The following is a 25,681-nucleotide window of genomic DNA, read 5'->3' as shown; positions in this document are numbered from 1 at the left end:
CAATTCTCTTCTAGTTCTTTTTCCATGCATATTGAGGTCTCCCTTATTTTTCAAGCTTCTGTATATCACTGAACTATTTTTGCTTCTCTTTTACCCTTTGTAATCAATATCATAACAGTTCTGCCTTTTACTCATATGTACTATTCTTTCTATCCATCTGTCTTTCTGTCTATGAATCTTTTCTACTCTTGTCTACTTATTGGTAAAAACTGTCCTCAGCAATGACAGATCTCCGAGATACCTACCTCAAATCCTTTTGGAAATAAGGTAGAGTATAGAGAAACATTTTTTCTCACCTCAAACTATGGGTGACCTTAAAAACAGCTGAATCAATTACCTACTGGGTTAAAAAAGAGGAGTTTGGTATTTTAAGCACTGATCACCATAATATATCTAAAATTATTATGCATGGCATGTGGTTTAAGAAGTTTAAAGATACAGAATTTAAAATTCCCAGCAGGGCTACTCTTTCAGCTACTGTAGAAGTATATTTTGCAGAGAATTCTTCCTGGTGTGCCTATCTGAAATGTCTCTTTTATAGTGCCAAATTTTGAGATCCCTTTTAAAGTTTTTTTTTTTAACTACTTGAACAAATTCAAAACTCATTTTTGGGAGACATTTTAATCTATCTTTAGATCTATCTCCATGTGAAGTGAAATGTCTCTCAGAGTAACAATACAAGTCAGATCCTTAAATTTCTACAATATCAGATTGACCACTTACCAATGTGGTATAATATACATGATGAATATTACTATTTAAGATATGCCTGAATTCAACTGTGAATTGATTATTACTCAGCAAGTGCTTTTACAGATTTTCTTGCAAAGCCGTCCATATTTCTTTAGGATTGGGCGTATGGTATCATAGCAGTTATACCCTTAAACTAAAATTATTTATGTTATCTCTCCTTAAGAAGCTTTATGCTGTTGAAGAGCAGAAACTAAGACCTGTTAATTTTGTCTTAGAATATTGATTTGTGGAAAGACACTTGGATACATTGACACTTCCTACATTGGATTAAAGTTAATTTGAAACAATAGTTATTGCTCCCCCCTCCCCAAAATCACTTATTAGACTTTGGAATACATTATATGATCTGGAATTATGTTTCCTGATCATTAATCTATTTACCTATAGAAGGCAAAATGGGTCTCCTCCAGCTAGATAATATCAGGATTTCTGAAATTTATGCAGTAGTACCATCTAGTGGCAAAAGAGAATACTGCTTTGCTGTTGATTATGTGTCATTGATACTATAAAAATATTTTGTGTGAGTATGTGTCAGTCACACAGGGAAATGTACAGCAGTTAGGAAAATGTGAGCACTGTATATTTTATAATATTAAGGAGACGTTTATTTTTTAGGTATCATGATGGCATTGTGGTTGTGTTTAGAAAGAATCCCTATTTAAATATACATACTGAATTTTTTACAGAAAAAATAATATAATGTCTCAGATTTGTTTTCCAAATAAATTTGAGTTGGTGGGGAATGGAGGAAGTGGTTATGGGTGTAGATGAAACAAGCCCATGAGTTGATAATTATTAAGGCAAGATGTGAGGATACACAGGTGTTTGTTACACTGTTCTCTGTATTTATGTGTTTGACATTTCTATAATTAAAATAAAATACAGATTTCATCAGATTTAGATGACCTGGAATCAAATAAATACAGACGTTATAGCTAAACTTAGAAGAAGTTATGTACTGTATTTTTACTCCAGGGCTAGAACTCAGTTTGATTTAGTTGAAAATGCTGAGCATAGCAGTAATTTAAATATGGTGAGATGTGAAGCATTTAAACCAAGAGATGACATGGTATAGAAAAAATTATCTGTAGGTAAAATATTAATTAACCATTTGTATCTTTTTTATATTTTAGCAAAATGATGTATTTATAAATATTCTACAAACTGTAAAGCCATATATATGTAAAATATCTTTTCTTTTCAGAGTATAAGAAAAAATGAGAAATAAAAGCCCAAATCGACATACTTCATAATTTTGAAGACTTAATTACCAAGAGTACTTGTATCTGGTAATGAAAAGAATCTGTAACTCTGATATATTTAGGAAAACAGGAGTGAGTCAAGTAGCAACCCCCTTGAGATGACACAGTTACTCATCAATAAATATTTTCTATTCTCTGATCTCACCACAGCACATTTCATCTCTAATAAATAATTATCTGATGTTTCTAAAGCCTTAAAATTTTTTAAAGTAATGTATGATTATATAATGTAATTCACTAATTTTTTAAAACCAAACTTCCAGAATTTATAAATACAAGTGAATATTCTTGCTTTAATATTACATGTTAATTTAAAAAGCTATCTTTTCTCAAAACTCTTTTTGAAATATTTTATTTGGAATTGCTTTGCAGTTGTGTTGCATTTTCTTTTAAAAGCTCTTTGAAATTGAGGGCTTCTTTTAGGTTGTATGCAGCCCCAGGCAATCAGCCAGCCCTACTGCAGCAAATAAAAAACACTGGATAAAAAACAAAAATCATACTTACAAAGATATTGGAGAACTGTGAAGTCATCAAGGATTGTATTAACTAAAATTCCCAAGAGGAAAGAGCCCTTTTAGATGAACTGAGATCACTGGTGATTTTCTTCTACAGGGATATTTCTTGATTCTGGGTACAGACTGATGATTCTTCATTGGCACAAGCATAAGGACTCCACTGGAGGAAAGAAACTATTGGAGGTCTAGACAAACATTTGGGCAGATGTGAAGTATTGACATTCAGAGGAATTCCAAATGCATGACTGGTTTTCCCATATTTTCTCCAAAGGCATGGGACATTGGCTGAGTCTTGCTTTGGTGAAGGATGCTGGGGATGGATGAGGAGAGCAGAATGTTAGGAAGTAAGGTCCTGCTAGAGGAATACTTCCACACAAGTTTCAGTCTAAATTTAAAGGAGAGAGACATTCAAGGAACTTGGCGAACCAAATTAGATATGAATTTCACTTACACTGCAACTGCAACCCATTTTCAGTTCCTAGTTGGATGGAGAAGATCAGACCTGAGTGGTGGAAAAGGCAAACTCTCCAAGAGAAAATCTGATCTTAAGTCTTTCTTGTTCTTGGTATCATTTGTATGATTGGCATTTAAAGTTACAAGAAATACAAAGAAACAGGAAAATGATAATCAAGAAAACAAGGAGATAATAGAAGCAAATCCAATAATCCATATGTTATAATTAGTAGTCAAGGACTTTAACATAATTATTATAAACGTCTTGGAAAAAAAAGAAAAGATTGATAAAGTGGATGAAAAGTCAGAAAATCTTGACAGAAAATTGTGCTCTGTAGTTAAGAAGAATCAAATAGATATTCTAGAACTGAAATATTTTTGACATTAACTTACTGGGTGGGCCTGACCACAGGTTAAACATAGAATTAATGAACTAGTGAGAAGACAGGATTAGTGAACATCTAAAAAGGTCAATAGAAAATAAACTGAAGCACAAAGAGAAAAAAAAGGAAAGCAAAAAACAGTATGTAAGAGTTATGAAGGACACAGGCAAATAGATACAGGCAAATGTAATTAAAGTCTCAGAAGGGTCAGGGAAGTGAATGAAGCAAAAGTAATATTTAAAGAGGTGGTGGCTGAGAATTAATGTAAGGTTGTTGTAAAGTTATTAAGACAGTGTGGTAAGTAGAGTGACAGACCAACAGAAACAGAGTTGAGAAGAATACCTACACATATATGTCACCTGATTTATGACCAAGGCATTCCTGCAGATCAGTGGAGAAAGGGTGGTCTTTTTGATAAATGGTGCAGGGGCAATTAAATATATGTATGAAGGGAGAACAAAAACAAAAAGAACCAAGAACCCTACCTCAAATCATAAGCAAAAATTAATTCAAGAAGGATTATAGACCTAAATGTGAAAGAACAGTTTCCTTCTAGAAGGAAACTTAGGGAATAGCTTCATGCCTTAGAGTAGGCAAAGATTTCTTAAATAGAATGCCAAAGCACTAACCATAAAAGAAAAAAAAGAATAAATTGGACATCATTAAAACCAAAAACTTTTGTTAATCAGAAGACTCCTTTATGCTTCTAGAAGCAAATATAGAATAATATCTCTTTGACCTTGGTGTAGCGAAGATTTCTTAGTACACATAAAACACTAGACATAAAAGAAGAGAGATGTAAAATGAACTTCATCAAATTTAAAACTTTAAAATCTTTTCAAAAGACTCTGTTAAGAAAATGAAAAGGCAAGGCATAGACTGAAAGAAAATATGTGCAATACGTATATCTGACAAAGGACTTGATTCAGAATACAAAGAGTAAAAGTCCAGTTTTTAAAATATGGCAGAAGACTTGAAAAGACAATTCAGAAAGGAAGGATAATGGTCAGTTAAGCACATATAAAAGGATTTAGCATTCTTTATCCTCAGGGAAGTACAAATATCATTTCATTCCTACTTAAATCACTAAAATTGAAAACGCTGGTCATGCCCAGCATGGAGCATCAGGATGCTTATACAGTGCTGGTAGGAGTATAAAATGGTACAACCACTTTGGAAAACCATTCACCAGTTTTCTTTTAAACTTAAAAATCTATGATTCAGCATTTAAACTTCCAGGTGTGTAATCAAGAGAAGTTGAGTGCATATGTCCACCTAAAGATCTGTACAAGAATGTGCATAGTAATGTTCTACATAATAGCCTCCAAACTGCTGACAACCCAAATGCCCATCAAGAGGATAAAAGCTTAATCAGTTGAGCTGTAATCAGACAGTGGATAACTACACAGCATTAAAAAAAAATAACTGATACATGCAATAGCATGGGTGAATCTCATAGGAATTTTGGTGAGCAGAAAACATGAAACACAGAAGACTATATACTGTATGAGTTCATTTATATGACATTCATAAGCATGGCAGCTAAACTGATACAAAAATCAGAATAGTGGTTACCTCTGGGGAGTGATATTGATTGGTAAAGGGCAAAAGGGAACTTCCTGAGGTACTAGAAATGTTCTGTGTAGTGATTACACGAATACTTAGATTACATCAGAAACTTAAGATTGGTGTACTTTTCATATGCATGTTTTATCTCAGTAATTCAGAGAAAAATTTAAGGCTAATTTTTATTATGAAATAGTCAAACTATTCACAAGAAAGTAGTGAGTAATGTAGTCATGCTGGATGATGTCATCTTGAGGCAAACTAACTGGATGTGACTGTAAACATGTGCAATTTTTTTATGAGGTTCATAACTCAGAATTTACAAAAATAATTTAACAAAATATCATTGGAATAAGTAGCTTCCCAAGCTGGCTTCTTTGAAAGTCTTAAAAAAAATTTTTTAACATTAAATTTCAATAGTTTTATTTACTTTTATGGTTACAGCATTTATCAGTAGACATCTTACAATATGCACAGAAACTTTTTTAAAAGTTTGTATTACAAGTTATGCATATTCACTATATTTAAAAATTAGAAAATATGGACAAACAAAAAGAGGTATCAAAATCATCCATTGAAAAAAATTTTTAATACAAGAGGTAACCTTTGGTAATGTATGTATTTTTGTCTCTGTTAGCACGTTTTATGCAGGCATGCAATCAATGGGATTATATTTTGCAGCATGCTTTTTTATTTAATATAGTCACCTTTTCATATCATTAAATATTTTATAATATTTTCTGAGTTGTATAGTATTCTATTATATGCCTAATGCCATACGTTTATTTAATCTTTATTGTTGGACATCCAGGTTTACATGGCCTTTTAATTTATGGTTTTAGTGGTTTTTTTAATATTTTTTCCTTATGATTCTTTAACATATTTTTTAAAACACCATTAATATACCAGTAGTTTTGAAAAATTAGGTATATGTCCTATGATGTGCCAAGGATTTCTTTTTATTGTTGTTTTTGAATTCTTAAATCTTTGTACCTTTTCGAAAAACAACATTTTTTGTAGTACCTATTATTTTAAAATTAGGAAACAAAAAACAAGCCCCCCAAATTGCTTATAATCCCAACTTCAATAGAATACTACTGTTAACGTCTTGATTGTTCCCAGATCAGCATTACCTGAGAATTTATTGAAAATGCAGATTCCCAGTCTTTACCCTAGACTTCAGTGAATCAGCAGTCTGTTCTAATAAGCTCTTCAGGTGATCCTGATCCTCTCTGAAGTTTGAGAACTACCACTGTAGGCTCTGGAGAAGAATCTTGTATAAAGAGAGACCTGAGCAGAACTGTGCTTTAAAAGGCTCACTGATAGTTCTGTGCAAGGTAGGACCGTTTAGGAGATTGTTTTAGTAGTAAGCAGGTGGGGTTAATAACCAGGATAGTGACAGTAAGAATAGAAAAGGGGTGACTATAAGAGAAATCATAGAGGTAGAGTATAAAATTTGATAACTGATTGGGGATGTGAAGGAAGTGATGCTAAGGATTTGAACCTGGAGGGAAAGGAAGTTACTGCCATTTAACTGAAAGAATACATGGCAAAGAACAGGTTGTAGTGGCACAAAATGATAGTTTGGACTTTCACATATGAAGTGCATATCATCCAGATGTAAAGCCTCTCTCAGTCATACTGGGAAAGTAAGTCTGCAGCTTGCAAGTGAGTTTATGATTAGAGACATAATTGGAAGTTATCTGAGAAAGGTAGTTGCTGAATTGTGAGACTGCAGATTTTAAGAAATAGGGATAAGATTAAAAAATCATTGAAAGAGTACAAGCAGCAGTGGATGGAAGAGAATCAGGATCCTGAAAACTGCAGGTAGCCTATAGTGATAGTTCTCAAACTTAATGGAAGAGATGGTGTCCTGATGTTTATAGTACACATTTTAAAGTAATCTGCATTCATTTGAGAAAGGCATCCCTGTGCAAATTTATTCCCTATCCCACAGTTGTGATACACTCTGACATAAGTTCTGAACATGATAATCAGTCACTTCCACGTTCCCACATCTACTCATCTAAGCCTTTTTCCTCCAACATGGTCTATTATTTGAAGGTTAGATCTTAAGGTTACAGACTATTTCTTGTTATTAACATAGGAATTCTTTTCTTAGTGCTTGCAGTGTCACTGTCAAGATAAACCAGAGAAATTGTCTTTGCTACAGTCACTCATTTTTTTTTTTTACTGATTTCCTTTTCTGTCTCTTTATGGATAATTTTCATATAAAGGAACACTGCCCATAGCTGTAAGATCATAAATATTCAAATATGTTGTCTTACAATTTGGAAACCTAATTGGCTAACAGAAGACTTTACTGTGAACTAAAATGGAATGCCTCAGAATATGTAAAATGTAAAGTCACACAAATTATTATTGAGGAACATACAGAAAAACTAGTAGAAAATAAAAGTTAGTTTCCAACATTCTTTGACAAAAATGTATCAAGGATTTAGATGGGAAAGGAAACAGTGGGTCAAAACTCAGGAGATGGTGAGCATACAGTCATTTAACTATCTGCTGAATTTCAATTAAGTGTACTAGTAGAATGTACATAAATGTGGTATAGAAAAGCTTTGCTATTTATTGGGTTGTTAAATAAAATAGCATATTATAATGTGTTGTTTTTCATGGCCATGGTGGTATAGGCTTAAAGAGATAGATTCTAAATAAAGCTTTTGTGGCTTGGGCTAGTCTTTGAGTCTCAGTTGATCTGTCTGAAAAATGAGAATAATCCATTTCATCATATTGTTTCAAAAGCTAGAGATAATGTATCTTAACTGTTCCATATATATATAATATATTGCATGGAGACTATAAACACCATCATAAAATATTACTGTTGTTGGGATATAATTTATTATTCATAATTAGAAATCAGTAATATATGTAGAGTAATTTATAGTCTATGATGTTTTCAGATTGATCTGAAATAACTTTTTTTCCCCAGGAGACCTAAATGCCAAGAAACTTTGAATCATGTCTTCAGAAAGTTACTTAGAATTTTGTCATGTTAATATACTGTGTTCTTTTTTACAGGAAGTACTTAAACAACTACAAGGAAGTATTGAAGATGAAGCGATGGCTTCTTCTGGACAGATTGATTTATTAGAGCGTCTCAAAGGTAGATTTTTAAAAAGTGTTCTAAAGTAATTTCTTTAGACTCCAGTTGTCAACTTTAGGTGTATGTATCTAAGTACAGCTTTTCTTGATTAAAAGAGTGTTGGTATCAGTTTTCTTGTTATAATAGCCTTACCTATTAGGATGTAATTGTTAAAGTACAAATATGTGAAAAGTGTATTTGCTTGTCATTTTTTCAGTTAACATTTAATTGGCTTTGAATAAACTATTTTAGATTCCTTCCTTGATAATTTTTAGCTCCTAAAGCTCTTTGCTGTTCTGCCAGTCACTAAATAGGCCGTTAGTAAGCTGTGTACCACGGACTAGGCCCATTGCTTTATTTGAAGGAGCAGTGACCTTCTTTGTTTCATCCAGGATAGAAATGCTTTATCTTCTCATATATAAAGGCTATTTATAAGCCATTTTTAGTAGAATTTTAAAAAATGTCTTTCTTATTTTATTGCTTAAAAATTCAAATGTCAAATCAGGTAAGTGCTTAATTATAGTTTAAGCTAGGCAGAGAAATTACCTTTGGACCCCAAAATATATTCTTATCTAGCAGGAATTTAAGGAAGGACATTTTGTCTAATTTTCCCTTAACATCCTCCTTTTTCCCCTACTGACTCAAGCTGATTTTGGAAGGAAAGTTTAGCCATTCTGTTTCTAAATAGTGGTTTATTCAGTCATGTGTATTTGTGGCTTCCTCTGTTAGAAATCTAAAGTTGCAAGGTTCTAAGCCAAAAAGTGAACACTTTTTTTTAATGATTCAATATTTGTGTATATTGCAGAATGATCACCGCCACTTTCATATGTGCTTTGGCCTTACTGTTTTTTTTTAGGACTGTGTCTCTTCTTCTCTCTCCTACCTTTACATTTACCTAGAACCAGGAATCAGTGAATTTCTCTGAGCATCAGCATTTCTGTTAAGGATTTCCTCTGTTTCCTACATAAATTGCTGCTCAATAGTTGCCATAATTTAGTACTTCTCAAGGCTTTATGTACTATGTCTAATGTATTTTAAGTTATATTAAAGTCAGTTAAAATTTGAGATGTAAAATGTGAACCTAAGATATCACTTTTAAAAGATAATATACTTGAATTAGCAATATTTTAGACCACTTAAAGCAGTTGCTTTATAAAAACTTGTCTCTATTTTATTTAGAACTTAACTTAGATAGCAGTAACTTCCCTGGAGTGAAACTGCGGTCAAAAATGTCCCTCCGTTCTTTTGGAAGCCGAGAAGGATCTGTATCTAGTCGTTCAGGAGAGTGCAGTCCTGTTCCTATGGGTTCATTTTCAAGAAGAGGGTTTGTAAATGGAAGCAGAGAAAATACCGGTTATTTAGAAGAACTTGAAAAAGAGAGGTAACTTTTCTTCATTAAATAGTAAACTTTAAAAAATAAATAAAGAAATAAATAGTAAATTTTTATGCTCTAGTTTTTGCTATTATTTTGCAATAATATAAGATGGGAATTACGAAGTTATGTATGGTGGACTTAACACTTAGCATGTTGTATTTATTAATTCAAAAAAGTATGTTACTGGGGGAGGATATAGCTCAGTGACAGAGGACATCCTTAGCATGCATGAGGTCCTGGATTCAATCCCTAGTACCTCCATATATATAAATAAACAAACAAATAAATAAATAACCTAATTACCTCCCTCCCAAAAAATAGAAAAAAAATTTTTTTAATAGTATATTACTGATTGTGCTTAGGTTAAATCTAAAAATATAGAGGAGGCAGTTTTCTTGGGATTCTAAACTTCTCCTTTGTCACTTGGCTACTTCAGATCCTCTGTACATTGAGTAATACACATGATCACAATAGTTATATCTGGTTAAAGTATGTAACTGATTTTTAATTGAATTTCTAATCAGAGATGAATCTTTTGAAATGAAATAACTACTAGATCCTGTATAAGGTGACTGCTTCCATTATGAAAGGCCTATTACAGGTGCCCACAAATGAATCATTTTTTAGTTTATCAGTTTCATTGTCTACAAAACATTGTTTGACGTATAGAATGAGTTCTGGTTTCTCACAGCTGATGTATGAATTCTTTTCTTCTTAAAGTTAAAATCATCCCACTACAAATAGCAGAATCTATATCAAGAACTTGGTCAGGTGTTTTTTTACCTCCTAAATGATTATAAATTCCTTTATGCGTGATTTTTACCTTATTGTATTTATATTCTTAAAAGTTCTGTTAGACTTTCAAGAAATGTTCAAATGTATAAATGTTACTTGTTAGCTCTGAGGCCTTGGTCAAGTCATTAAGTTTTTGTGTTATTCCCTTCTATAAAACAGAAGTATGGTTCTACCCTGTGGAGTTAGGGAAATTGAATATTAATGTGTGGAAAATGCCTCACATATCTCACTGAGAGGCAGAAGACCTTTTACTACTTTCTCTCTGGTTGTAGGTGTGTCTATCTATAAAAATAGGGATAATCATCTGGACCAGAAGTAGTGTTAAGCTTTCTTAAGTGTTAAACTCTTGAGTTTACATGACTTTCTGTTTCTTACCTTGAACCAGGACTATTTCTGTCTGACAGTGTAGGAAACACTGTCCTCAAAAATAAGACGCTAGCCAGGGTCTACAGTCTTCCTTCTCTTTGTCCCCTTTGAGCTCTGTGAAGAGGTAAAGGACATGTGAGCATACTGACTTTCCTAGGAACTTACTTTGCTTCATGTAGGTGAAGTCCTGATTTTATTAGCAGAGAGAGAGGAAGGAGAGAGAGAGAGAGAAAGAGAAAGTGTGTGTGTGTGTGTGTGTGTGTGTGTGTGTGTGTGTGTGTAGTTCTGGTCTATCTTGTGTCCTCTTGGTTCAGATGGAGGTAAATTTAGTCCTTGCTAAAGATTTGTGACAAAATGTTTATTTTGTTCTCACACTTGATTGTTAGTTTGGCTAGGAGTAGGCTCAAACTCATTTTCCTTCTTCATAATCAGTGTCACTGATAAGAAATTTGATACCAGTCTGATTCACATTCCTTTGTAGGAAACCATTTTTCTTCTTTTGAAGCTGTTAGAATGCCTTGGTATACAGTATACATGTTTTCTTAATTTACCATGCTGGATATTTACTGTGCCCTTTTGATCTGGAATTTAATTTTCTTTAGCTTTTGAAAATTCTGTTATTTCTCGATGATTTTCCCCCTCTGTTTGTCTATTTCTTTCTAGACGTCTCTTTAAGTCATAGATTAACTCTCTCTTTGTCTCTTTTTTTTCTTGTTTTCTGTATTGCCCAAGATAAGTGAGATAAATGTTAGAAAGTAGTCAAGCCAGGACTCACACCCAGGTCCATAACCTTTTTGAACCTATTTTCCAGACTGTAGAATGAGCATAAGAATAACTGCCTTAAAAGATGTTATGAGGATAAAGTTAGGTTTTTTTATAAGTACTAGGCACTACGTCTTGTACATTCAATAAATGTTAGCTATTGTCATGTTAGCCATTAAAACAGTTAACATATATTTGTTAAACACCTAATATATGTGTGCCATGCTCTTCTAGATGACCTTGAGTTAGCTAGAGGACTAAGAAGACATGATGATTACATTTTAAGGAAGACTGTTGACAGTCACTAAATAAGCCTTTAGTACACTAAACCATAAAGACCCACGAGCTTCTGGGTCTAGATCTTGTTTCAGTTTTGAGTCTTAAGCACTGTTGTGGGAGTTACAAGATGAACTCGTATCATTTAACCACTTGTTACCATTTTGGTTCAAGGCACAATAACCTTGGCTTCCAGAGCATTTTGCCGCAGTTCTATTTTAAGCTTGATAGTAACAACCTACCCTTATTCTCCCTAACCTTTTCCTCATTCCACCACCATTACTAACATTAGCCTATCAATTTAAGTACTTCTAGTACCCAGATCTTATTTAAATAAGCCTGTTTATTGGAGAGTAATCAGAGGAAGTAGCATCTGTCCCTCATTTCCCCACCTTAGTCCTGGTAGGTCCTGCAGGTCCTCACCAGAGAACACTGAAGAATAAAATCACATCTCATTCTTATGCTAATTGTGGTATCCAGTTTGTGAAAGAGGTTCAGGCTTTCTCTATTGCTTTCTCTTGCTTCTTTTGTCAAAAATGGGAGGGAGGGGGCTGTTTCTCATTGGTCTACACTCAGCTTTTCATATCATAAGCAGGGGCTTGCTTCCTCCCCATGAATTCCCTCACTACTGAGGTTGCCACATCAAAAGTGAAGGCTTATTTCTAATTTTTTTTAATGCTTCTCAGTAAAGGAAAGGGAATTTTAGCAAGATTAGAACCTTCCACATACTCACATGCATACATATTCTCCAAGAAAACACAATCAAATAGAATTTTAAAGCAATAATATCAGAGTGGGGAACAACTCTCTGTGTAAGAGCAAACCCCAGAAGCCATAATAAAAAATATCCTGAGATCTGACTACAGGAAAATCAAAATTTTCTACACAGCAAAATCATTATTAACAAAGCTTAAAGACAAGTGATAAACTGAGAAAATATATTTATAACTGACAAAGAGCTATCATTCTTAATATATGAGTTCCTATAAGTAAGAAAAAGTCACAGAAAGGGAAATACAAATGGATTTTAAACTTGAAAAAATGCTTAATTTCACTTTTACTAAAAGAAATCAAATTAAAACTACAGTGATATACTGGTTTTCTTAAACCCTAGATATGTAAAAAATTTTTTTAAGTTTTATAAAACATTTACACTGGTGAAAGTGGCAGGAGCATAAATTGGTGTAATACCTAATAAGGGCAGTAAGTTAAAAATTCACATATCCTAGGCATTGATCTTTATACATGCTTGCACATGTGTGAAATGAAGTTATTATAAGGCTGTTCAGTGCAGCATTGTTTATAATAGCAAAAGATTAGAAAGACCCCAAATGCCCTCTAACACAGAACCAGTTATAGTTTATCCCTTTGTGGATTCATGAGTATCTACATAGCTGGCAAGAAATACTATAGGACCTTTTTATGTTCTGATAACAGAATGATCTCCCAGATAGATTTTTAAGTGGAAAAAAAAAGTTACATGACAGAATACATAATAATATGCTACTGTTTATGTTTAAAAATTTCAATGTAAATATACACATACATCCATTCATTTTTATAGAATATCTCTGGAAATATACACAAGAGAATAGTAGTGGTCACTTTGGGAAAGAACCACACGAAAGGAGGTAGATCACATACTTCTTGTACCTACTAATTTTTTCCTGTTAACATTCTCATTTTGCATTTATAATGATCGGATATAGAGCATCTTGATATAGATTGTTATTGAGGACATCATCAATTGGGTTGTCAGAAATTATGTAACAAATTTGTCTTCAGATTCCAAATTAAGAAAATATTTCTCTTCCGCAGAATAACTTCTTATTACACAGTGACAATATAATTATTATTTTGGCTGCTGAGAAGCTGAAAGCTACATCTGTGTCCAATGCAGTAGTTCCCTATACTCTAGGTTTGGTGGGTTTTTTTGGGGTTTTTTTTTTTTTTTTTTTTTTTTGTATAATTACTGCTTTTCTTTACTTCTTTATTAAACTTTTTATTCTTGTATTAATTTGGGGTTTTTAATATCTGTACTTCTTAATCTAAACCATCATCAAATTCTTAGGCTATAAATGTGAAGAAAGCTTTCAGTTGAGATGTAAACATTCTAGTAAGAACAGTTACCATCTTATTTAAGTGAAAAAGATTAAAACTTTTTATTACTCAAATTTGAATGATTATAATATTCCAAGTCCCACCTTTAAAAATCCAAAATTAATAAAATGTTCATTTGTTCATTATAAATAGTTACATAGAGAACATTACAATTACAGCTGATAAGAATTGCTATTATTAGGGGGGAGGGTATAGTTCAGTGGTAGAGCACATGCTTAGCATGCACAAGGTCCTGGGCTCAATCCCCAGTACCTCCTCTAAAAATAAAGAAATAAGTAAACCAAATTACCACTCCTCCCCTTGCCCCAAAGAATTACTGTTATGTGCTCTATATTATCATTGTATGAATTTATCTTTTTTTTTAAAACAGATCATTACTTCTTGCTGACCTTGACAAAGAAGAAAAGGAAAAAGACTGGTATTACGCTCAACTTCAGAATCTCACTAAAAGAATAGATAGTCTTCCTTTAACTGAAAATGTAAGTAAATTGGTAATATGACTTACTTTTATATCTAAAAGTATATATAAATTTATACCTACATTTACAGTTATTTGTAAACTGTAATATGTTTAATCCAACTTTAAACCTAAATATATAATAATTAATAAATTTTGTTTATAAAGATGGTGAAACTTCATTATGCCCAAGCATATTTATTTTAAATACCTTCTTAAGAAAATCTCTTAAGTTTGATTACTAAAGGACTCAGGATTCAGCTAGGCAACTGATTTTTTATTCTGTGTATTGAATTATCAAACATACTCTGTTCAGATGCTAATTACCATCTCTGTTTTTTGAACCATATTATAGGACTCATGCCAGATAGTTTTTACAATAAAAGTTTTATCTTTGAGATAATTTGAGTTCTGTTTCAGTTATTATAAATGACAGTAGCTTTTGGCATGAATCTTAGGGCTTTTTGCAAAAACTAAAATTTGTTTTGCAAGTAGAACTATGTAAAAAAATAATTTAATCCTGTCAGCCTCTCCCTCCCCACCCAGTCTCTCCATGTCACCTATTTTATACATGGGATGGCACACATAAGAACATTTTTGAAGTACATTAATAATTTTAAACAAGACTATATTTTTACTGTTGTCCATAAATTTTTTAATGATTTTTAAAAAGAGAAAAATAGACTAATTAAAATGTTATCTTTCACTCTTAGCTTAGATTTTTCATTTTCTAATAGCATTTTTGAGAGAACATAATAAGCAAAATGCAAAACTACAAAGAAGGAACACCTTTTCCAAAACACATAGTTAGCCACTTTCTTGTGTGGGCAGTCTGGCGAGAGGTAGAACTAGAAGCTCAAAATCCGGGATTTTGAGAGGCAAAAAATCCCCCTCCTGATGATGTCCTTAATATCTTTTGGGGCATTAAGGAGACATCGCTAGTGAAAGAAGAGTTCACCGAGATTGTTAGCACATGAGGATTAGGAACTCAGGAGCGTTTGCTGGGATTTTTACTTAAGAAAATATCAAAGCATATTTTCCCTTACCATTCACTTTGGTAATTGGAGTATACAAAATTTAGGGTCCAACTGTCTGCATGCAGTCATGTATGTGACAACTCAAGAGATTGGTTAATATCTGAAACAAAAATCATTCCCATATTAATTTATTAAATAGCCAATCACATTTATTTAATAGGATATGCAAGACATTATGGACATTGGCAGCCAATGTGAATTGCTTATATTTCATAAATATTTTTTAATTTCACAAAACTTTGCTTTTATGTTGAGAAGCCAAGTTAAGAACACTTCCATATAGAAGTACTTATCAGGATATTAGGCATTGTTTAAAACATCAGATCTAAACAAGTTTATACTGTATAGCACAGGGAAATATATTCAATGTCTTGTAGTAGCTTACAGTGAAAATGAATATATGCATGTTCATGTGTGACTGAAGTATTGTGCTGTGCACTAGAAATTGACACAACATTGTAAACTGACTATACGTCAATAAAAAATAAAAGACAAAAATTAAAAAATAAATAAATAAAACATCAGATCTAAACCAAGTTACTGTAATGTACTATGTCGTGTAGCACTTTTTTTTTGCCAAAGGTTTTGGGAAGAAGAGGACAAATAAGTGGAGTTAAACTAGCTCATTGGGAATTAGAAATAACATGCAGACTAATTTCATCTAGGTTGCAACCCGTAATTTGGGTATGCTTATAGGAATACATTCTGCATGTGAATGCCATCTGTATTTGCAGGGGAAAAGGTGAGAGCTCCTCTAACTTAACTAACAACACAGTTTAGAATCCTTGGACCTACAGAATGCTATACATGTGCATGCAGCTTCCCACTGGGCATAGAGAGTGTGAAAATTCGGCAGCACTTCATTATTCCCTTTACGGCCCATTATAACTGTTACCTATCATTGTCTAATTGTATTTTAGCCTTTATTACTTGTTGGAGCATGTCTTTTTAAGTTTCTTTACCTTGTCCTTTTCATCCTTTTTTATGCCTAGCAGTTACCACAGTAATTTCAGTTTTAATTAGAGGGCTAATAAAATTTTGAATGAATTAACACCCACTTTGTGAAGAAGTACTTTTTTTGTTGTTTTAACTTTGGTTCACATTTGAATTTTACCAAAAAGTTAGTATTGTAATTTATGATTATGTTATTTAAAAGCTTTTCCTTTTCCCATTTTCTCCATGTCACAAATGAGAAAGTTCTCTCTGTTTAGTCTGCATATATGAAACAATCCTTACCTTAAACTGAGGTATAAACTTAAGGATGATGGACCTGATTCTTGATTTTTCTTTGTGGTCTACACTAATATGCTAGTTTTTAATGATTCAAAGTAGGACCTTGTAGTACCTTGTAGTACCTCTTCAGAGCAGAAGGATCATAGGTAACTGAAGATAGGCTTATCCTAACTGAACCAATTATATATTTTAAATGAAATAGTACAATTTAATTAAAGCCCTTTGTGACTATGGGGCAATAAAAGTATCTCAGCTCTGCATTTCACATCAGGGATCCAGACTGGGCCTAGCACTGATAATCAAGTTTTAGGACTCTTTGGAGTAAAAAATAATTTTCTTATGCACAATAATTTATATATTTACTTAATTATTTTCTTTATTGGTACTTATATGCCTTTTGGTTTTTACTGATAAACACACGAGATATTAACATTTTAATTTTATTTGTGGTTTTAGTTTTCCTTACAAACGGATATGACCAGAAGGCAATTGGAATATGAAGCAAGGCAAATCAGAGTTGCAATGGAAGAACAATTAGGTACTTGCCAGGATATGGAAAAACGAGCCCAGGTAACTTATTTATTATTAAACTATGAAGCAGCACTAGCTAGAGATCTATGAAGAATGTAATGAATTATAATTCTGTTAACACTGATTAAATTTTATTATTAAAGATGTTTTAAAGTCTGTCTTTACTTGGCACTAACTCAAAATAAGAATAATTTACCTTGACTTATGGGCAACATAACCAGTGTTCACATAATTCTGCCTTCATATTTCATTTCCCTGATACTGTTCTGCTGTGCCTTGGAATTGTAAGGGGGGAAAAGAATTAGATGCTGGTCTAGTAGCTGATTGCTAGCTTCATTTATTCTTGGAGACTTCTGAGTACATATAATGACATTCAGAATACTTCCATGCTATTCAAGTTGTAATATAAAAAAGAAAGCTCTCATTCCAGGAAAGTAGGAAAAAAAACATAGAAGGAAAGCATTCGGAAGATGAAATGAGTAGGGAACACATTTCCCATATTTCTACCCTCAACTATGTCAAGAAAGAATATTAAAAAAACAACAACAGCTTTGGGGACAAATTGGAAAAAGAACATTATTTGAAAGATTTTTTTTAAGTAAATAGCTGATGTAAAGGAGAACTTATATTTGTATATGTGGTATAAATATATTTTTGTGTTCTGCAAAGTTTATTTCATAGTTTTAAAGTCACTAATACAAGACATTTTACATTCCCCAAAGTTTAGTCTTTATCTTTTATGTAGTAGCTTCCTAAATATAATCTGTATTCTTTTTATGCTGGAGTTATAGTAGTAGACTAAAGAAGTACTTAAACACAAGTACCATGGACATTTCATAGTCCATACCTGTCAGTTTCACAGTGAGGCTAGAGGCTCAACTAATATATCCACATATTAGTTAGTTGTATTATAATATGTACAATTGACCCTTGAACAATGCAGAGGTTAATCCACATATAATTGAAAGTTGGCTCTCCACATTCACAGATTAAACCAACCACAGACCATGTAGTACTAGTATTTATTATTGAAAAATACCCATATATAAGTGGACCCACACAGTTCAAATCTGTATTGTTCAAAGGTTAACTATATATATAAATACATAACATTCCTTTTTCTTAATCTCCTCTCACCCCCATCCCATTCAGATTAATGTCTTAAATTTCAAAAATAAAACTTTAAAAAATAAACTGTGTAGTAGAAAATATACATGAATATCTTTCTAATATTGGAATAAGAAAGGATTTCTTAAGACATAAAACTTAATTATAAAAGTAAGAATTAGTACATTTTGCTATGTTAAAATTAAGAATTTATCTTCATTAGGTATCTTAAAGAAAGTAAAGATAAGTTACAAATAGGGAGAAAGTGTTTATCACTATATAACATAGAATTAAAATTAAGAATATATAAAGAATTTCCAAATATATTTTAAACTGCATAATAAAATTAATACAAATTCAGTATTTGTAGCATATGCTATTTTCATGGAATTATTTTAAAACATCAGGCAGGTTTTTTTGTTTACTGAAAAATTATGAGAAATTTTACTTTAGTTTATATGAATTTGCATTTTTAGAATGTGAATATATGGAACACTATATACAGAAGTTAGTTTTTCTCTATTTGTTAATGTATTTTTAGACATATTTAAGGAACAAAATGAAATGGTAGATGTAAAAATTCCTTGTTATAGAAATACAAATAAGTGTATTCCAGATGGTTTAATCTATACTCTAGAAAAGAAATCAATTTGAGTTCTTTCTTAGCCATTTTGTTCAGCCGTGTACAGATACAGTCATTGTAATTTTATTCTAGAATACAGTGTTCTTCATTTTGTTAGTTAATATTCTGAGGAAATTTTATCCCATAGTTTTACAAATACAGCAAGCATTCATTTATTCTAGAAATAGTCATATAAAGTTTAAGGTTAAAGAAATATTGTAGACAGAGTTAAGAAGGGAAATAATGGAAATGTTTATAGTATATATGAGGGGTTAAATATTCCTAATATACAGGAAGCACCTACAAATCAATTGCAAACAAGACAACCAAATAGTGAAATAGTCAGAAAACATGAGTAGTCCAATCACAAAAGTGCAAGTGGTTAATAAACAGTTGTGAAAAGATGCTTAAACATCACTAGTCACCAGAGAAATGTAACATAAAATAATGTTTTTTGTTGGTTGTGGTGGATTTTTTTGGTTTGGTTGGTTGGGTTTTTGCCTATCAGACTGGCAAAACTTTCAAGTTTAATGACATGCAGTATTGGTGAGAGTGAGAAACATTGTGTATCTGTTGTAAGAATAAACTGATACATTCGTGAAGGACAACGTAGTGCTACCTGTTAAAATGAAAATACTTGTACCCTCTGACCTGGTAATTCTGTAGGACTCTCAGAACATGTCTTCCAGAAACACTAAAGCAACAAGAGTATAGGTATAAATTTTATGGTGTATATTGCAACATTATTTGTAAGACATTAACAAAGAGAGACAACTTCAATGTCCATCATTTGGGGCATTATTTAATAAATTATTAAATCAGTAATATGCAGATATTACAAATAATAAGGTAGTGGGAGTAATAGAAATACATTGTCCGGATGCTTCTTTCCCTCCTGACTCTCAGCTTTAGTGACTCCACATGTAAAAGTAAAACTAGAATGGCCAGCTTTTAGGCCTGAAAGTAGATGTCAGGAGGACCTGAGTCCATGAGAAAAAGATGTGAGATCTCATTTGGAAGGAGACAGGATGGATAAAAAGTCTAAATAAAATAAGAATAGAGTGAACTTTTTTTTTTGTAAATAATTACTTATCAGAAACCAGAAGCCAATTTTATAGTAATTTGAGAAAATAGAGAAAATAGTAATAATATTAGTATTGCAGTCACATAGTTTGGTACTTGCTGTTATCACTATTGTTTAACTTTGTTTGGAGGCTCCATTAAAAAGAAAACAAGTTGTATAAATACTACACTTCCTTTCCAACTAAAAAGGAGGAAAGCAAATAATTGTCATTTGTAAATTATATGGTTATTTGCCTAGAAAAATCCTAGAGAATAAACCAAAAGAGTATTTCAAATGATGAGAGCATTGAGTAAGGTGGCTGGAGTTAAGGTACATTACAAAAGTTGGTAGCTTTTCTCTAGTAGCAATAGGAACCAGTTAAAAATGGAAATGGGGTAGAAGGACCTGTCACAGTAACAGGAAACTTTTAAAGTACCTGAAATAGACCCACATAAAGAAAAATATAAAATTGCTAAAGGGCACAAAATGTGACTTTAAAAACAGAGAAGCCTAAGTGAGAAGACTTTAAATCCTAAAAATGCCTTTCTTGTAAAAACTAGTATATAAATAAAATACAGTTTCAAACATAATCTTAAAACTTTTTTGGAGCCTGGAAAAATGATTCTAACATTTGTAAAGTAAGAATTTCTAAAAATATTTAAGAAAGAAATTATAACGAGTAGGGATTTACCTTACCAATTGTTGAAATTTATTGTAAAAGTGTTACAGTAATTATAGTGTGATAGCACAGGAATAGACATAGGCAAATAAAACAGAATAGCAACTAGAAAAAAATATAAGAATACATAAAATATTTTAATGATAAAAACTATATTATAAGTTTGGGATGAAATGATAAATAATTCAATAAATGTACAGATATAACTATGAACCTGTTGGGGAGAAGTTAAATTAGATCCCTACCTCACATCTTGTACAAGAATAATTATAGGTAGATTAATCTGAATGTGAAAGACAAACATAAAATTAATAGAAGAAGATAGAGGACAATAGAGATCTTGAATAAGAATGGAAGCTCAAAAGCAATAAAGGAGGGGGGGAGGGAAGCAATTTATTTCATAAAATTTTAAAATATTGATCCTGCAGCAGATAAACTAAGGGAAAATACTTGAAACACATAAAGGGGAAAAGGTTAATATCCCTATGATATAAGAATTCCTACAAACTAATAAGAAAAAGACAATTTTTTTAATGGACAGAGGATGTAATCATTCAACTTATTGAAGAGAAAACGCAACTGATTAGTAAAACATACAAATGGCTGGTGAACAATTTCAGGAAACTCTATAAACAAAATCCACTCTTCCCCATGCCTGTGTTGAGTTAGTCTCTACTTATCTCTGTTAACAGTTTGGTTATTTATTTATTTTCTCCTTAATTTGTTCAATGTATGTTTGGGTACCCAGTATGGTAGTCCCTACTCCCCTCTATGCCTGTAAGCAAAGGTTGGAAAAATGGACATCAGGTTGTTCATAGAGCCTGTTCTGGGGAGTGGAGATTGGTAGGGTAAGGTTACTTATACTCTATTGCTGTAATTTTTTTATACTTAAATGGATATTATAGTTCAGTGTAGTTTTCCTGTTTCCTGGTTGACAGACATTTAGGTTATTTATAATTTTTCATTGTTAGAACAACTTTGATAAACACACTTATTCATATCATGTAGACATGCGCAACACTTTCTCTAGGTCGAGTCGGGAATCTTTTTCTTAAAGAGCCATATAGTAAATACTTCAGACTTTGTGGGCCATATGGCCTCTATTGCAACTACTCAGCTCTGCCTTTGTAGCAAGAAAGCAACCGTAGACAACAGTATGTAAGCAAATGGGCAGGACTGTGTTCCAGTAAAACTTAATTCATAAAAACAGATGGCTAGCAGGCGCTAATTTGCTGACCTCTGCTCTAGGGTATGTACCTAAAAGCATAATTGCTGGCCTTAAGGTATGAGTGTTTTGAATGGTGTTTGCCAGATTGCACTCAAAATGATTTCATTGATTTACCTTTTTCCTAGTAGTATGTGAGATTTCCTGTTTCTTTTGCATGTCTTTTTCAGCAGTTGTGAGTCATACTTTATAATTAACAATCAGTGTCAAATGAAATATTATCTTGTCATTTAGTTCATACTTACATGAATATTACTAAAGTTGACTATCTTTTCATTTATTAGACTCTTGGATTTTCTTTTTGTTATTTTTTCATATCCTTTGCCCATTTTCTATTATATTAAATGTCTCATTCTTATATATTTGAGAGATATTTTAATATCCTGTTGCTACCGCTCTGTTACAGATGATGTCTATCACAACCCCTCCCTCCCAAATCTGTTATGTCCTTTAGCCTCATGATAACAAAAATTAGTTTTTGTTATAAAGCTAAATTAATTGTATTGCCATATTTGTGCTTTCTTTGACTTACTTATATTTTTTTTCTAACCTCAAAGATACCCTCCTAATATTGCTAATAGTTTAATGTTTTATTTTTACAATTATAGTCTAATTCATTTCAGATTTGCTATTATATAGGTTTTGGAGTTAGAGATCTAATTATACATACATATACTTTTTATATCTGTATATAATTATTTGACATATTTGTAATAAAATATTATTAAATAATTGTATAATATTATTTATATATATATATAATTACATATACACACACACACGTGAACATATACCCAGATAGATGCATATATATGTTGTTAACTAAATTTCCCATTATCATTTATTGGCTATTCCTCCGTTTTCCCATGGATTAGTAATGCTGTCTCTGTCATATGACAAGTTTGTATTTGCTGGATATTTGTGGACTCTGTTCCATTTTAGTTTCTCTATACCTGCACTGATACCACATTTGTTTTATTTGCTATAGTTTTATAAATCTTGGTACCTAGTAGGGTGAATCCTTATTTTTGTTTGTAAAATGTGTTTATATTCCATTTCATTACTCATTTGAAATTTAGTATCTAATTCAAAGAAAAGCCTGGTGGGCTTTTGATTAGAATTACTTTGAATTTATTAATTAATTTGAGGAGAATTTGTATCTTTACAATGTGAAGATTGGTTCTTGGTTGAAAGGATGGACTCTGGAGCCAGACCTCCTGGGTTCTAATTCCTGACCTGCCACTTATCAGCACTGTGACCTTGGGTAAACTATCTGCCTCAGTTTTCTCACTGGTAAGATACAGATAATGATACCCTGTAAAATGTGAGGATAAAATGAGTTAATACATGTAAAATACTTAGAATCCAGCACATAGTAAACACTCAGTAAATATTAAGTATTGTTACTAATTTTATATCTCTCCATTCATTTAGGACTAATTTTATGTTCTTCAATACAGATTTGTAATATTCTCCATAAAACTCTTACACATCTTTTTTTAGATTTATTCCTAGATATCTTACAGTTTTTATTGCTATTGTGAATGGGATTTTCTTTCCTTATATTACTAAATTTCATTTAAGTTATATGTGTCCATCAGTCTTTCTGAACTGTTTTATTAAATTGTCTCAGTAGTTTACAATTTTCTTGGATTTTCCATTTAAACTGTTATATTGTTTACAAATAATAATTTTATCTTTTCCAGTTTTTTCTCTATGTTTTGAATAGGAACTCTAATACATTTTTGAATAAAAAATATTGATTGGTCTTCTTGTCTTGACTTTAAAGGGATCCTTATGAAATTTCTCTATTAAGTATGTTGTTTAGTCAGGGCTTTTGGTAGATACCATTTATGAAGTTAAGGAATTTACCTTCTATTTTTAATTTGTTGAGTTATCCTGAATTTATATTGAACTATATTACTGTGTACTTTTTCAAATCAGTTTTTCAGAAGTCATACCACCTCCATACCCCTAAACAATTAAGCATTTTTTATTAAATGTAATTTCATAAATATTCAAGATTGTCATATAGACAGTGGAAATATATACTACTGGCTTCTTCTATTTTTCGTACTGAGAAACAGAATCGTAAAAGTTGTCATGTCAGAAATCATCAAGGCATAGACTTGAGTTCAGGATTTAGTGACATAATAGTAATACAGAAATGTAGTGCCACGGAGATGAATATTAGATATTATTTCCTATTTTCATCCTCTAAATATTAACATTTTTGTTTAGGACTTTATTGGTAAAAAGAAGCTAGTTGTGTAGAGAGGAAAACAGTAAAATATTACAAAGCCACTAACTGTTTCTGTAACACCAGGAAATATTTACTGTCTGATGTAGAATTGATCACTCATCTTTGCAGTATCTTTAGAAAGCTGCAAAAAGTACAGGCATTTCTTCCTTAGCATGTTTTCATGATGTAAATTGGACATGGTAAAATCTCATAGTTAAAGAATATTATTTACCTTAAGTTCGCTATTTTCAGAATCATGGTAGAGAATCAGCATAGTTGGTAGGTATTACAAAGGAAGGAAAGAAGAGAGGGAGGCAGGTTGGGAGGAAGGATTCTTTTTTGGTGAGCACAACTTTTTGAACTTTTCTGTGTTTGTTTATTGTAACATTGGATAATAGCAACAATAATCATTTTTTCTATGGCAGTAAAATCATGAGGACATTGTATTTAAGCAAAAGTAGTTATGGTCAAAGGGTAAGTTTTGTATATAAGTTTTATAACTATATATACTTAGAGCTATCTGTTCCAATACTTTCATTATTTATCTCTTGGGGTATACATAGTCAGAAATCTTTTATTGGTGGGTGCATAATCATTAAAGGTTTGGAAACAACTCCATCCAGCTTCTAACACTTAATTTCCCCATTGAAACAATTACTCTTATAATACAACTTTCAATACCAATGTTAAGATTCCAACTATAGAATTTTTGCAGAAGACGATACAAAATTGGCAGTATTTGTTTAAAGCTTGTTAGATACTTGAAAACACTTTTCCCACCTTTTTTCATTTCCTCATTGTTTGATCTGTAGTTTTTACTTTGTCTTCACTTGATGGTCTCAGGATATGAGGAAAGTGAAAGCTGTTACCCTCATTGTGGATCTTAGTGTTGGAATAAAAGCAGTGTCCAGCTGCAGTAGGTATTTGGGAAAGCTAAATCTGAAAGGTACTAATGACTTGTAATAGAAATAACTTTGAGGAAGATTATTCCTACTATTTAAACCCTGAAGTTTATTAAAACAAATCAGACACTCTTTCCCTTTTCAGGTATACCACGATTTATATAAATCCATTGTAGTGTACTGACATGGATTAATATAAAGTATTAAATTCAGATGTAATTCTCTGTTGAAATAGTTTTTGAGAATAGCTTTTAAATACCAATTTCACACTACATGCATCATACAATTTGATATATGGCTTGTATTTGTACAATTTTCCTAAACATTTTGAGATCTATTGTAAAAAGTTAGATGTATTAAAAAATTGAATTGACCCCAATAGGTCAACAGTGTGTGGTTACATATACATATTTAATTCTTATATTAGAGTGATTTGGAATACCCCTAAGCTGTTAAATGGGAACCATAGCATTGTTATTTAAACTAATGTTTTTAATAAAAATAGATTTAATTTGGTTGCTTATTTTATTTTAGCGAAGAATAACCAGAATTCAACAAATAGAGAAGGACATACTTCGTATACGACAGCTTTTACAGTCCCAAGCAACAGAAGCAGAGGTTAGTAAATTGTCTTTTATTTGCAGATGTGAATATAGGTAGTTGTTCTAAGAAAAGAAAATACATGTAATTAATGTGGCATCATCATCAAATTAGATGTTCTTCTAGAGAATTGAGACACTTCATAAGTTTTGGTATTTAAAATTTATAGAGCCATAAATATAGATATCTTACTTCATTTATCAGTTTACATCAGCTAACTAATTTAATTTGGCTATTATCCACAAGT

The 25,681-nt window shown here is 31.8% G+C and overlaps 1 protein-coding gene across 8 annotated transcripts in view; it reads left to right on the top strand.

The window, feature by feature from the left end:
• Positions 1-25,681, top strand: part of APC (APC regulator of WNT signaling pathway) — a 126,038-nt gene that overhangs the window by 51,985 nt on the left and 48,372 nt on the right. For all 8 annotated transcript variants that reach the window (XM_014565908.2, XM_014565914.2, XM_014565913.2 and 5 more), the window contains 5 exons: positions 7,978-8,062; positions 9,221-9,422; positions 14,107-14,215; positions 16,920-17,033; positions 25,369-25,452. In XM_014565908.2, coding sequence (XP_014421394.1) covers positions 7,978-8,062; positions 9,221-9,422; positions 14,107-14,215; positions 16,920-17,033; positions 25,369-25,452 — 594 coding nt within the window. The remainder of the gene's footprint in view (positions 1-7,977; positions 8,063-9,220; positions 9,423-14,106; positions 14,216-16,919; positions 17,034-25,368; positions 25,453-25,681) is intronic.

Source organism: Camelus ferus, chromosome 3 (genome assembly GCF_009834535.1).
Source record: "Camelus ferus isolate YT-003-E chromosome 3, BCGSAC_Cfer_1.0, whole genome shotgun sequence".
Taxonomy (NCBI): domain Eukaryota; kingdom Metazoa; phylum Chordata; class Mammalia; order Artiodactyla; family Camelidae; genus Camelus; species Camelus ferus.
This window is presented reverse-complemented; position numbering and strand designations above follow the sequence as displayed.